This window comes from Sinocyclocheilus anshuiensis, unplaced genomic scaffold, assembly GCF_001515605.1.
Source record: "Sinocyclocheilus anshuiensis isolate Anshui unplaced genomic scaffold, SAMN03320099.WGS_v1.1 scaffold746, whole genome shotgun sequence".
NCBI lineage: Eukaryota > Metazoa > Chordata > Actinopteri > Cypriniformes > Cyprinidae > Sinocyclocheilus > Sinocyclocheilus anshuiensis.
The window spans coordinates 142,704-156,279 of NW_015544173.1; the positions used below are offsets into that span (position 1 = coordinate 142,704).

At 36.6% G+C, this 13,576-nt stretch overlaps 1 protein-coding gene across 1 annotated transcript; it reads left to right on the forward strand.

Moving 5' to 3' along the window:
• The first annotated feature begins 1,023 nt into the window (after positions 1–1,023).
• Positions 1,024–11,989, forward strand: LOC107696025 (phosphatidylinositol 5-phosphate 4-kinase type-2 gamma-like). Its single transcript, XM_016496159.1, has 6 exons — positions 1,024–1,126; positions 1,493–1,531; positions 6,666–6,779; positions 7,326–7,590; positions 11,551–11,651; positions 11,865–11,989. The coding sequence occupies exons 1-6, from the start codon at positions 1,073–1,075 to the stop codon at positions 11,943–11,945; spliced, it is 654 nt and encodes a 217-aa protein (XP_016351645.1). The 5' UTR covers positions 1,024–1,072; the 3' UTR covers positions 11,946–11,989.
• Positions 11,990–13,576: the final 1,587 nt, after the last annotated feature.

A 13,576-nucleotide genomic window follows, 5' to 3' on the forward strand; every position in this document is an offset into this window, starting at 1 on the left:
CGCATTGCTCAATAGCTAATTACCCTCCTCCATCCCCAACTCCTCCTCTGTCAGTCAGGATTCAGCCTTCTGATTCTCCTTTGAATCAGACTAATTCTAAAATGTGTACATAACATTATTGAACTTTACCGATATCTGCAGTACATTTATGTTGGTTCTGTTCTGTTTACCCCGGGGGGGTTATCGCTGCTCTCCCTGCTCTTATTAATGCTAGGCTGCATGGATGCGCAGGGAGTTCTTGCCCAGAACAGAACCGAACTGCCAATCCAAACTGTATGCTAATTGTCAATCATCTTTGACGATAGTGGTCCTGACAGAACATCCTGCCAGTCCTCCTGTTTCTCTATTTGCTGATCTCCTTGTGTCCTCATGCCCTGTCCTCCAGGGCCCCAGTTTGTATTTTAGTCTCTATGCCTCTCAGCACCCAACTTGTCGCAATGCTCCATTGGTTCTCATTCTATTTCATAGGTGCCTGGCTGCTTCACTTTTCTGGTTGCTTCTCTGACAATCAACCTATAAACTGCAGGATAAACTGCTATAGTAATAATTCTCATTGTCTGGTTTCTTTCTAGCCATTTCTGTGACACCGGTTGTCATGATCTTTGTAGTCTTTTCAAATGAAATGTCAGGATTCTAGATACAACAGCACTAAGTAATATGCTGTTTAACACAATACTTTGTTTTCAGAAGTTTCTTACTAATAAAAAATTACTTACCCACTAGCTGGTCTTACAGTAGATAGTTTGAAATGGTTTCACCTGGCCAACCTGGTCTTCAGCTAGTCTAGATGGATGCTCAGGAGGCACTGTGTCAACCAAGCAACTGATATTAAGATGAACTGGAATGATGTTTGGATGGACAGATTTCCTCAGACACACCAAGCATAAATCAAAGATAAAGCAATTTACCGAACCTAAACAGGCCAGTACTTTTTATTCCCTTTATTTATTTTATTTTGTGTGTGTGTGTGTGTGTGTGTGTGTGTGTGTGTGTGTGTGTGTGTGTGTGTGTGTGTGTGTTCCTTGGCTTGTACCGTGTTACTGTGGACAATGAAGACACATACCTTTTAGTCATGAGGAATATGTTCAGCCACCGACTAACTGTCCACAGGAAATATGACCTCAAGGTAAATAAAATTAATCCTTTACTCATTGTCTACATTTTTAATTACTGTTTTATTAATTTGTTATTGAGCTATCGTGGTGAGGAATTATTGTTACGAGTTTAGTTTGTTATACAAAACACAGTACAACTTAAGTGAAGAAGTGGAAGGATCACCAACAGACTTGTTTTGTTATGGTGACTAGACATGTATAAAGGTTGTTGTTTTTCAGTCAATTTGAACATTTAAGGCATCTATTAAATTTATTTAATTATAATTTGTAGCTGTTTCATATTCATGTAGATCAGCTATTGTTTTGTAAGCATTATTAATTATTGTTATGCATATTTTTTTTTTTTAAATATGACAGAGGAATATTTTATTTTATAGGGGTCACTGGTTTCTCGAGAAGCAAGTGATAAAGAGAAGGTAAGAACACTACAACATAATATACCACAATTCATGTTGAGTTTGTCCAAAACATTTAAATTTATGTTCCAGATAAACATACTCTGCTTTCTGTAGCAACTTACAGCAAAGTTTAGAAATATACAAATAACAACAGGTGTACAACTACCTAAAACAGCAGAGAATGGAGCTATGGCAAAATTATATGTTCAGTTCCCAGGGATCGCATGTACTGATAAAATGTATGCATGAGATGCAAAGTAAGTTGATTTTTATTTCTGCCACAATTTTTTCCTAAAAGTATGTTGATATTGAAGAATCTGGGGCTTGTTTAAAATTATCATAAATGTTAACGTAAGACAATTTCCTAAATCTTCCTACAAATTACTTTTAAAACATCCATACACAAAAATACATTTTCTTAAATCCATTCTGCTATATAAATTACACATAATTTTAGGATAATGCGCACATGAATGAGCAGTTGACCTACAGCAACTTGACCAACAGAACAAGCATTCTTAGATGGTTTGACAGCATGCTAATATGGTTTGAATGCAGAATGACAATATGACAACGGATTACTGAAACAGAATTCTTCATAATGGCAAGTGAAGTAGGAAAACAGACTGGAAAAACGGGATTTTTTTTTTACCAGACATAGTGGCATCAGTGGTAAAACTAAATTTGTTGCAACAATTGTTGTAAAAATTGAAGTAAATAAAGCAAGCGACCGTACTTTAAATGAAGTGAAAAAGAAGTGGGCTCAAGTTCTTGCCTTAGGACCACATTAGAGAGCATACTGCAGGTTGCATTGAGGTAAAACACTCTACCAAAAATATATTTTTTTAAAAATGTTAAAAGCAATACTTTAACATTTGTTAGCCTGGCATTGACATAGGTCACATGTGACCGAAACATTTGCCCTTTGTTTTCAGTAAAGTATTGCTTTTATCTTGAATTTGATGACTTATTATTTGGTAGAGTGTGCAGACTTCCTTCAAGTGTTCTACCTTTTGGTTTGAAGGTGCGGTGAGTTCCTGGCTATTCTTGCGTAAATGTATAACCAGCGATCTTTTCAATTGAATTGTGTGGTCAGACCTTGCTCAGGCATAAGCTGCATTACAGCACATTTCTTGCAAAGTCTGTGGGTTTTGCAGGGGAGTAAGTAGCCACATTTTAAGCGGATAACCTCTGTCACCTAGGAAACAAAGAATGCAGATAAGAGAACAAGAATGTCTTAATTCTATCATTTGCACAATTGAACAATAGTCGCAATAGCCTTGACTTCTCTTTGAAAGGGTTCTGTAGCAAGCAACCATAGCATTGACAGAACTTTCACTTCCACTGAAATTGCATGTTTTTGCCTAGTTTCACTCTCAAGGGTGTGATGGAGCTGTTGACAGATGTTTAAAAGATATAGCCTACTCTTGGCAGATGGTATCGACACATTATCATGGGCCAAGAAATCTATGCAATATTGGAAAACTTGCTCTCTGCATAATGCGTGGTAGGCATGCTCCTCCTATAAACAAGTACTGCCATGGCTTCATATATATGTACATACTGTATGTGTGTTCAGGTATTCATTAACATAATTACTGGATCAACTGATTCTTACCTTATAAAAGTAATTCTAAGTAATTCTAAGAATAAGAACATTTTATGCATGGGTGTACTTGGAGCACTTTTAATCATTATTACAGCACCACTATGAGGTTGAATTATGCAAGAACCCTGGACCTCTGCCATTTCATGAATCCTGGTCAATTTTTTGGCAAGTCAAGATAAGTCAGGTCAAGTCATGTCAAGTCTTTCTAGCACTTTATTCAATACTGATTTTGTCAAATCAGCTTCACAATGATAAACAGGAAATAGAAGACAATTATGGAAACTCAGCTATGGAGACAATTCCGATTCTGCTGTAAAGCAGCTTTAAAAGACAATAGTGTCATTATTTAGCTCAAGATAGTTCAGATCAATTCATCAAAGTTAATCGATCAGCTATAGGCAGTTCGACAGTAGGCAGCAATTCTGTTATTCAGCTTAAATCAGTTCAATTGATTCAAGTCAATACCAGTGTCGATGTTGCAAGATGTGATTCAGCTGTAAAGCAGCTCTACAAAAAGCAATAGTTCCAATGATGTCAGTCAATGCAGTTATATCGATAAATTACTGAAAGTTAAGTGTCTTTCCAACCCCAACTAAGCAAGCCATAAGGCTAAAGTAGCACGGAACCCAAACTCCATAAGGTGACCGACTGGAGGAAAAAAAGCCTTGGGAGAAACCAGGCTCAGCCAGGGGACCAGAGAACGGCCAGAGGAGAACTTTTCTGGCTGTGTAGAATGATCCTGGAGGCACACCAAAAGTAGACGTTTTGGATGTCTCCCTTATCTATTTAAGGCCTTGTAGTCTCTACAAAGGAGCTGATGAGTTGAATCATGTGTTTGATTAGTAAGGGTTTACTGTTGGTGTGCCTCCAGGAACGGGGTAGGGATACACTATTGTAGACTATGTCCAATGCATTGTTTCCCTTGTTACAAAGCTCACATGTTGGTAAAATTTTAGCAATACTGACTTCAGGTTTTTGTGGTTGAATCACTGGCAAAAATGGAAATGGTTGTTGCTCACTGTACAGTTCTTGGAGAGCATCTCTAGTGAATGGAGTTTGCGGCAATAAAAATGGCCATGAACTCTGTCGGCAGATAAAAGTGTTCAGCATAAACTCAACTATTGATGAACATTGTTTTGAGAGTTCTGCAGCATTATTACACCATTCTTTGTTAATATAAACATAAAAAAATCACCCTGTGAGTCTTAATGTCAATGTTGTGTCTCTGTCTGCTCAGTAGCAGTGTAGTAGCAATAATCCTTCATGATTCTTTCGAGCAAAGAATTGACTTCCTTCAAGTTTCAACTGTTTACTGAAAGTTATTGCACAATACAAACAAACAAACTCCGGTCAAAACTATCACTCCAACTTTCTTACGTTCTTAAAGGAAACATCCATTCTTAAAGGCACTTAAGACAGTCCAATAGTAAAACAAAGCAAACCATTACAGAACAAATCAGGGGGGTTCTCAACAAATGTACATAGACAACATAAACCTAGACATATTGAATAATATCTGCTTAAAGGTGTCCTATTATGCTCTTTTACAAAGTCTTGATTTTGTTTTGGGGGTGTACTAGAACAGGCTCTCATACTAGGTTTTTTGAAAAACACATTATTTTTCACATATTTTACATTATTACAACACCTCTCTCCCCAGTCTGGCATGAACGGCTCGAATAGTTCCTATATCAAATGAAGGCCCGCCTTCTGAAATACGAAATGTGCTGTGATTGGTTAGCTGGGCCAGTGTGTGCTGTGACCCGGATGATTGTAACCACATTAAGTTCATCTATCTTGGGAAAGCTAGCATGTCTCTGACATAGTGATAACACTCGTTGCCTTCTCTAGTGCAGCTCAACCAGGTCTCGTCCCATTCGTCGATCTTTGTGATATCACAAATCCCGAAAAATATGCGTTGTAGTCCAAACCAGTCGTTCGTTGTAGTTTTTTGAAAAGTGATTTCTGTTAAATAAAATATCTCCCTTTGAAGTGGACTTTGAGCTTTGTAACTTTGCAGATCTTTTTTATGCTCAAACAGCAACATTACAGACTAACTAAAGTTGAAAAAGCATAATAGGACCCCTTTAAATATTTATGCGTTTAGTGTTACATTTTTAATTATACAATTTATGGCTCTTACAAGCAGGTTAACCCGCATTTAAATGTTTTTTTTATTTAGCCATTTTCTGTTAAAACAAACATGCATCTTATGCTGGTATAGTCAGATGGAGCTGAATACATTCAGGGCTCCAGACAAAAAAAATCGAGTAAGGAGCCATTGGCTCCTATAAGAAAAAACTTACGTGCCAAATTATTTTTTTTAGGTGGCCACAAAATAAACGTTTTATTTATTTATTATTATCTTTTTTATTTATTTATTTTTTTTTACATTTTAACATTTCAATCATACTGTCATGTGTTTATGTCTCATCTTTTCTTGACTTTATCAGCATTTTAATCCATTTTGTAGATGACCTGGGAACTGTATTTATTGTTTGAATTTCGTTATGAATTTGGCATAATTTTAAAGATGATACTTTGTTTATTCAAAAGTAACAAAGCACAAAGCTTTTTGCGATTACTGGATGGCACTTCAAATAATATGAAGTTCATGCATTAACAGAACACAGAAGATCTTGATAAGAAGAAGCCATATTAGTAATGATTATAAACAAGAATAGTTAACGATATTGCCAATATTCCACACAGCTGACAGCTTTACCTGTTGTAGTTTGTTCAAGTTGTGCACGAAATAGATGCTGCTTTTGTGCACTTTCACTTCGCACGTCTCCGTCATTTCGATCAGAGATGAGGACTGTTTGAAACTCTTTTTTCCACTAAAACTTCTGTTTAATACGTGAACATAACAAAAGATGTGATCGCAAAACAATCAGGAAAAAGGGCATTACATGCAAATTTTTAAGTTATAACATGTAAATAGGCCTATATATAGTCGCCAATGGCGACCTCAGCAAAAACTTCACTCGCAAATTAATATTTTTAGTCGCAGTCTGGAGCCCTGACATTCCAGTTTATTGTCAATGGACAATTTCGTAAATATCACATTATTGCTTTTGTCTTCTTATTTTCTGACACCGTGTTGGAAATCTTGTTTTTGTAAAGTCTTAAACGGAATCCTAAAGTGCATGGCAATCCTTGCCTTTGTCTCCCAACAATATAAAGAAATTAGATCAGATTTGAATGAGATCTGATCTGACAGTATGCATTTGTTTTTTCTTGTTGTCTTGTTTCAAACGTATGAAATGTTGGATCCTTCATGTATTTCTTGAAGAAATAATGTTTACATGTGATCACTACATTTTATTTTTTTTCTTATGTATATTCAATTTTTTTTCTTGCTGACATCTAAAAGAGTTTTGTCTTTTAAAGAAGCATTTGCAGCATTGTATTAACTGTTATTTAGTGCTCAAAGAATATCTTAAATATGTTTCTTCGTGTCCTTCTGTCAAGCCATATGCTTCCCAGTTATAAATTGACATTGTTTTCTTAAAATTGAAAATGTATAATTTGAAAACCCAGGTAAAGGAACTGCCAACCTTCAAGGATGTAGATTTCAGAAATAACATGCAGCGAGTGTACATCAGTGAAGAGGAGAAAGAAAAGCTTTTGGATAAACTGAACAGGGACATAGAGGTGAGAGGATTTAATTATATAATTTACATATTATTACATTCAGCTCAAATGTACTTTTAACTGTATTGTGTTACATGTGAAAATGTTTATTTATAGTTTTTACCCACTTTAAAACTGAGAAGCCAAGGTCATTCTTACACCCAATAAACCCTTTCACTTTCTTTCTTTTTTTTTCTGAAAATATGAATCAAGCATGTCTCAGTGTCCAAAACCTTAAGGAATATTTTCATCTGCCAATAGCAAAATATTTAATAGGTTTTTATATTTCATATTTTCATAGTTTCATAGGTTTTTGTTTTACAAGGTTCATAGGTTTTATGTATACAAATATTAAATTGTACCGTACATGCTGTTTGCCCTCTTGTATGAAGCAGAGGAGGAAATATTTTTTGTATTGCGCATGATAATATGTTCTGCTCAATTAATACTACCTATATTATTTTCTATAGCAAGAGACTTATACCGAAGAACAACCTGGTTTTCTTTACTTTTTATAAGGGACATACTGAAATTAATAGTCTGTTTGTATATCTGTGTTTTGGCAAGTTTCTTGTGCGGTTGAAGATCATGGACTACAGCCTGCTGCTGGGCATTCATGATGTCGGGAGGGCAGAGCAAGAGGAAGCGGAAGAAATTAAGGACTCTTTAAGTGAAGAGGAGGAGGATTCAGCGAATGACCTATCCCTTACAGCTGTGGGGTCTTTTGGCACTTCCCCTGAGGGCATTGCAGGGTACATGAGCTCTTATAAACCTCTTGGTCCAGGAGAGTTTGACCCTTATGTTGATGTGTATGCCATCCAGAGCGCAGTTGGTGAGTCACATTCCAGTCTCTACAGTGTAAATAAATTTAATAGGTCAACATTATTTGCATGTCAAGATCTACATGACAACATTAATATAAATAAATAATGGATCATGATAATTAATGCAAATCAAATAAAGCATAATAAGTTTGGTAGAGATACCAGTTCTCAACTTTTCTATAATCTTGAACCCACTGAGCGTTAATCTTTTCATGAAGGTAATAGGTTTTGCTTTTAGTTCATTGTTTTCCTCCCAAAATAAATGTCCTTTAATAATTTTGTGTTCATTTTAAATGCCTGATGGCTTTCAATGCAGATTCAGATTTGCGATCATAGTACATATCATTTGAATTTGTTTAAATCTTTACATTCAATTTTTTTTAGGGCCTGGTGCGAGGACCCTATTGGAATTGTTCTGTTTATTATTAGGGTCCAAGCCACTAGGGGCACAGGGCCCTATTGTTCTTCTAAGTAGGGATGCACCGATACCACTTTTTCCAGTACTCGCCCAATACCGATACTTTTATTTTTGGTACTAGCCGATACCGAGTACCGATACTAATATTTTCATTGCATTTGTACATTTTTTAAATATTGGGTACAGAAACCAAAAGAGTATGTATAATGTTAGTTGGTTAACTGTATCGGGGCATTTTAACGAGTACGAGTACAGGAGCTCAGTATCGGTGCATCCCTACTTTAAGGATTTTTTTTTTTTTATGTAGATTTTTAGGGGTTTTGGGGCCCTTAAAATGCTCAAAAACTCTTGAAACTTTGCACTCATGTTGGAATCTGCGGCCATCAGGGCCGGGCTGAGTTTCACATGGGGGGGTCACCGAGGGAGCCCGTGACACAGCCTTTAATAAGGCCATTTTTGAGGGGCTCTGTAGTGCACACCGTTTGACCTACAGTCACCAAAATTTATACACATATCTCATCAGCCAAAACAATTTTCGTGCTGACAGTCAGCACTCTGCCCATCAGGAAGTCGACTATTCAAGGTTTTATGAAAAGCGCACGCTGTGGAATTTGCAATACTGCTCCTAGGATTTTCATCTGATCGCCCCCAAACTCGGTCAACATGATCTCAAGACGTTGGGGATGCAAAATTGCCAAGGGATTTTTTTATATCTCGAACGGTTTGGCCCTGGTGAGATGACGAAATTATGGCGAGAAATGAGAAACAACAATGAGAAACACACTTTGTCTGATTTTGATCAAACTCCAGCAGTTTGTTTGTTGTATGAGGCCGATCACATAGACGTGACTGTGATGACTGAAAGTTATAGCACTGCCAAATGGCAGCAGGAAGTGTATCATTTTCAAAATGAAATCAGTCTCTTATTTTTACTCGATTTTCTTTAAACTTCATCAGAATAATGTCAAGACACGGAAGACGTAAGACTGCAAAAAGAGTATTGATATCTTAAATACTGTTGCCATGGCAACATGTCAAACTTTAAAACTCTTTTTTGGTGGTTTTGAGGCACTTAACATGCTTAGAATTTCATGAAACTCGACACACACATTAGTATTAATGATAGTTTTTACATACGTTTTACATATGGGGAACAAGTCATTCTGAGGAAACATACTTAGTTTCATGAATTTACAATGCTTTGAGCATTAAAAGCTTTAACAGCAAATTAAAAACTATCAAACATTTCAGCTTAGATGAAGGCTGTAATACTAAGGTTGTCCACTAGATGGAGATATAGTATAAGAAATCTTTTCTTTCTCTTGTCTGTTTCCATCCATTAGAAAGTGAAAGTGAAAGTGAAAGTGAAGTGATGTGCGGCCAAGTATGGTGTCCCATACTCAGAATTTGTGTTCTGCATTTAACCCATCCAAGTGCACACACACAGTAGTGAACACACGCACACCGTGAACACACACCCGGAGAATGACAAATACAAGCATAGAATCAGTTGATATGAACTGTACTGCCAATATAGTCTTATATAATTATTTTACAAATGCTTTTAGATCATTAAAATCATTTTTATATCCTTTCCTTTCTGTGAGTGCATTTGTTTCACTCTTTTGCTATTCTAGAGTAACCCTTTCATTGCTGTGACACAACAACCAGACTGCCAGAGGGTTAAATGCATATTGCTTGCTGTGCACTTTTTTCCTGATGCCACCAGGGTTGCGGTGCCACCAGGCTGGAGCCCGTTATCGCTGCTTGCAGCTATATTTAGGGCCCGAGCACCAAAAGTGCAAAGACCCTCTTGGAATTGCTCTGTTTATTAGGGCCCGAGCACCACGGTGCGAGGACCCTCTTGGAATTGCTCCATTTATTATTATTATTATTATGTCCCATGCACCATGGTGCGAGGACCCTCTTGGAATTGCTCTGTTTCTTCTTCTTCTTCTTCTTCTTCTTCTTCTTCTTCTCCAAAGTGAATTGCATTTTTGAGGGCCTAAACCATAGACTGTATAAAAACATGGACGTATAGTGTCCGTGACATCACCCGTAGATTTCTGAAAAGCATTTTTGAAGCCTAAAGTGGGCGGAGACGGCCATCGCCATCTTGGCATCACGTCACCGCGCGTCACTTCCGGGTAATCGAAAATGGGCAAAGAGGCGGGATGTGAGTGGAGCTGGTTGCTGAAACCATGCCCACCTAGCTCGACGGTGGTGATAGCAGCGCAAATCCATCTGTCACTCAAGTGGCCACGCCCTTAATTATGTAGAACTTTAAGGCTTAATATAATTTAAACAGATGAGTTATAAAAAGATTCTCCCCCCTCATATAAAAAAATTCACCCCCTCACAGTTGTCATGAAGGGCAAAATAAGCTATGTAGACAAAAAACGCTTTTTGTACCAGGCTGTGAACATATTTTTTTCTGCTGTGAAGTTGGGCATTTTAACATGGGAGGTCTATGGGATTGACTCCCTTTTGGAGCCAGCCTCTAGCGGCCAGTCGATGAATTACACTTCCGTGTTGGTTTCAAGAGAGAGACCTGAAGGTTGCCGCTTGGCCTAAACATGCTCGAAAACTCACAAAACTTTTCCCACACATCAGAAAATGTATCATCTGATGTGGATTTCAGAATTAGGTGTGGCAAAATGGCTCAATAGCGCCACCTATAAAATTTCAACGAAGCACCCCTCCCGCTACGTTCACATACGTGTACGAAATTCAGTACAAGCATGTAATGTCCCAATACCAATCCTAATAACATGCTAGCAACACTTAGCTAAGTGCTAAAGCATGCTATTAATGCAATAAAACAGGACATTGCTGTAACTCAGGCATGCAATGTCCAATCTGCCCCAAACTTAACATGTTTAATAAGAGTCCTGGCCTGAACACATCTACATGCCAATATTCAGTTAGTCATATTTTACTTCCTGTTGACAGTAGGTGGCACTGTTTAACACTGTGATGCACTATTAGCAACACACTAATAAACCATTGAGTGCTAAACATGCTAGAAACATGCTCAAACATGCTAGCAACACTTAATAAACCATTGAGTGCTAAACAAGCTAGAAACATGCTAGCAACACTTACTATGTGCTAAAGCATGCTATTAATGCAATGAAGCAGGAAGTTGTTGTAACTCATGCATACAATGTCCAATCTGCCCCAAACTTCACACGTTTGATAAGAGTCCTGGCCTGAGCACATCTAAAGGCCAATATTCAGTTATAATCATAGTGCCACCTGTTGGCAACAGGATATTTCATGTTTTACACTAACTCAAACATACCATGTTCAGTCTGCACCAAACTTTTTGATAAACATCCTGGCCTGAAGACATTCACATGCCAATATTCAGTTATAGTCCTACTGGCAGCAGGAAGTTTGCACATATAAAATACAATATTTACCACTTTAAATGCATATTGTCCACCGTTCACTGTTTTCCTAAGGTGGAGGTGGCTCCGTTTATGAGGGCCCTTTCAACGCTGTTTGCAGCTTTAATTATTCTTATGTTTGTCTCTCCTTAATCTAGGTGCCCCACATAGAGAGGTATACTTCATGGGTCTAATAAACATTCTGAGCCAGTATACAAAGAAGAAAGCAGCCCATGCAGCAAAAACAGTCAAGCATGGAGTAAGTAACACTTTATGAATGGACCACTGAGACTTAATTGTGTAGTTATTTTGATTATTTTGATTGTTATATGCTTATTACACTTTAATTGTAAAAAGAATAAACTGAGCTGTAAATACTCTGATCTTATCATTATACTTATTACAGATATTACGTTACAATTTTTTTTGGTTCTGTTCTTTTCATTTTGCTTTTTTTATTTTTTATTTAAAGGCTGGGGCTGAGATCTCTACAGTTCATCCTGAACAATACGCCAAGCGGTTTCGAGAATTCATTGCAAACATCTTTGCCTAATTGAGAGCATTATATTCTTCCAAATCTAGTGGACCAAAAAAAAACATTGATTTGGAGCTGATGGTTTGTACGATTTCCTGAAAGCATTATTTAATTATTAAAATGTTTAGCATATATGAATGATAAAAGTTGTCATGAAATTGTATTTTAGAATGGCAATAAGAATTTTATAATGCAAATATAAAATTTGTACAATAAAAACTGCTGATACGGTCCATGAAGTGGATGTGCAGTCATAACTGTGAAACATTGCAATTTAAATAGTTTAAATAAAATGTGAAATTTTAGTCTGCAGGTTTTTCAAACAGTGAATATTTGTATGTATTTTCACAAAACAAATATGAAAGTTTATGTTTGTCATTTAACTCTTTTTGACTTTTTGATGTAGCCTATAGGTTTGAAATCATTCAAAAAGCTAAGAGACGGGCAAAAATTTGACAAGGTATAATTTGTTACAAATAAAAGTATTAGTAGAAAATTCGAATAAGGTCTATTTTGTAACAAAATACAGCACAAATGCTGAAAAAATAAAAAAAATTATTCGAAAAAAATTGGGGTATTTCTCAGTGATGAATTGCTGAGAAATATATTTCCAGATCCTCCAGTGATTAGTCTTAGAAAAAGTACAACCTTAGGGGACAAATTAGTACATAGTTATTTACCACCTTGTACGTTGTTGGTTAGGGAATAAACCTAAGGGCTGTTTTAAATGTCATCACTGTAACCATTGTGATAATGTGGTACAGGGTAAAACATTCTTAGATGAAAATACAAATAAAGTTTATTCTATTAGACATTTTATTAATTGTCAAACTACCCATGTTATTTATAGACTAGAGTGTCCTCAATGTAAGGTGTTTTATGTTGGAAGAACAAAAAGACGATTACTGGATCGATTGGCTGAACACAAATATGCCATCAGGAGGGGTAATGATGAATATCCTATGGCAAAACATTTTAATTAATGCATAAAATGAATCCTTCAATCCTTAGAATACAATGTATTGATCATGTGAATATTACTATTAGGAAAGGCAATAGAGAACTTATGTAGCCATCTGATAATAAAGGCTTTTTATTTACAAGAGTGCCATGGTCATTTTGAAGTTTTCTTTGATGATATCAGGGGCGGATTTAGTGAATTGGGGGCCCCAGGCAAAATATAGGAATGGGGCCCTATACATTTTCACACATTTTCCTAGATCAACCTTGAGGTTCCTTTTTTGTTGTGATGCTTGCTGCTGCACAATGGTGCCCCATAGTTGTGTCCAATGTTTCTACATTTTCATGTACATGTTATAATGGATTTCTTTCATGGGGGGGGGGGCAAATGATCAGTGAGAGCAGAAGGAATGTGTCACACGTTTTAAACTCAACAAAATGGTAAAATACATATATCAAGAGCATGCTCACAGATGAGAACAAAACAGCATTGGATGAAGTAGATTAGAGCCCTGCACGGGTCTCAGATAGGCCCCTAGCCCGTCTTTTCCCAAAAAAAGCTTATACTACTGTTTCAGCTATTAAAACAGTTCGGTTTTGTATGCAATGGAAAAGTGATTATATTTAGTTTAGTTTTTTTTATAAAGTAAATTTAGAAAAACGTTTGGAGCATTTTTTGTTCGTTAATA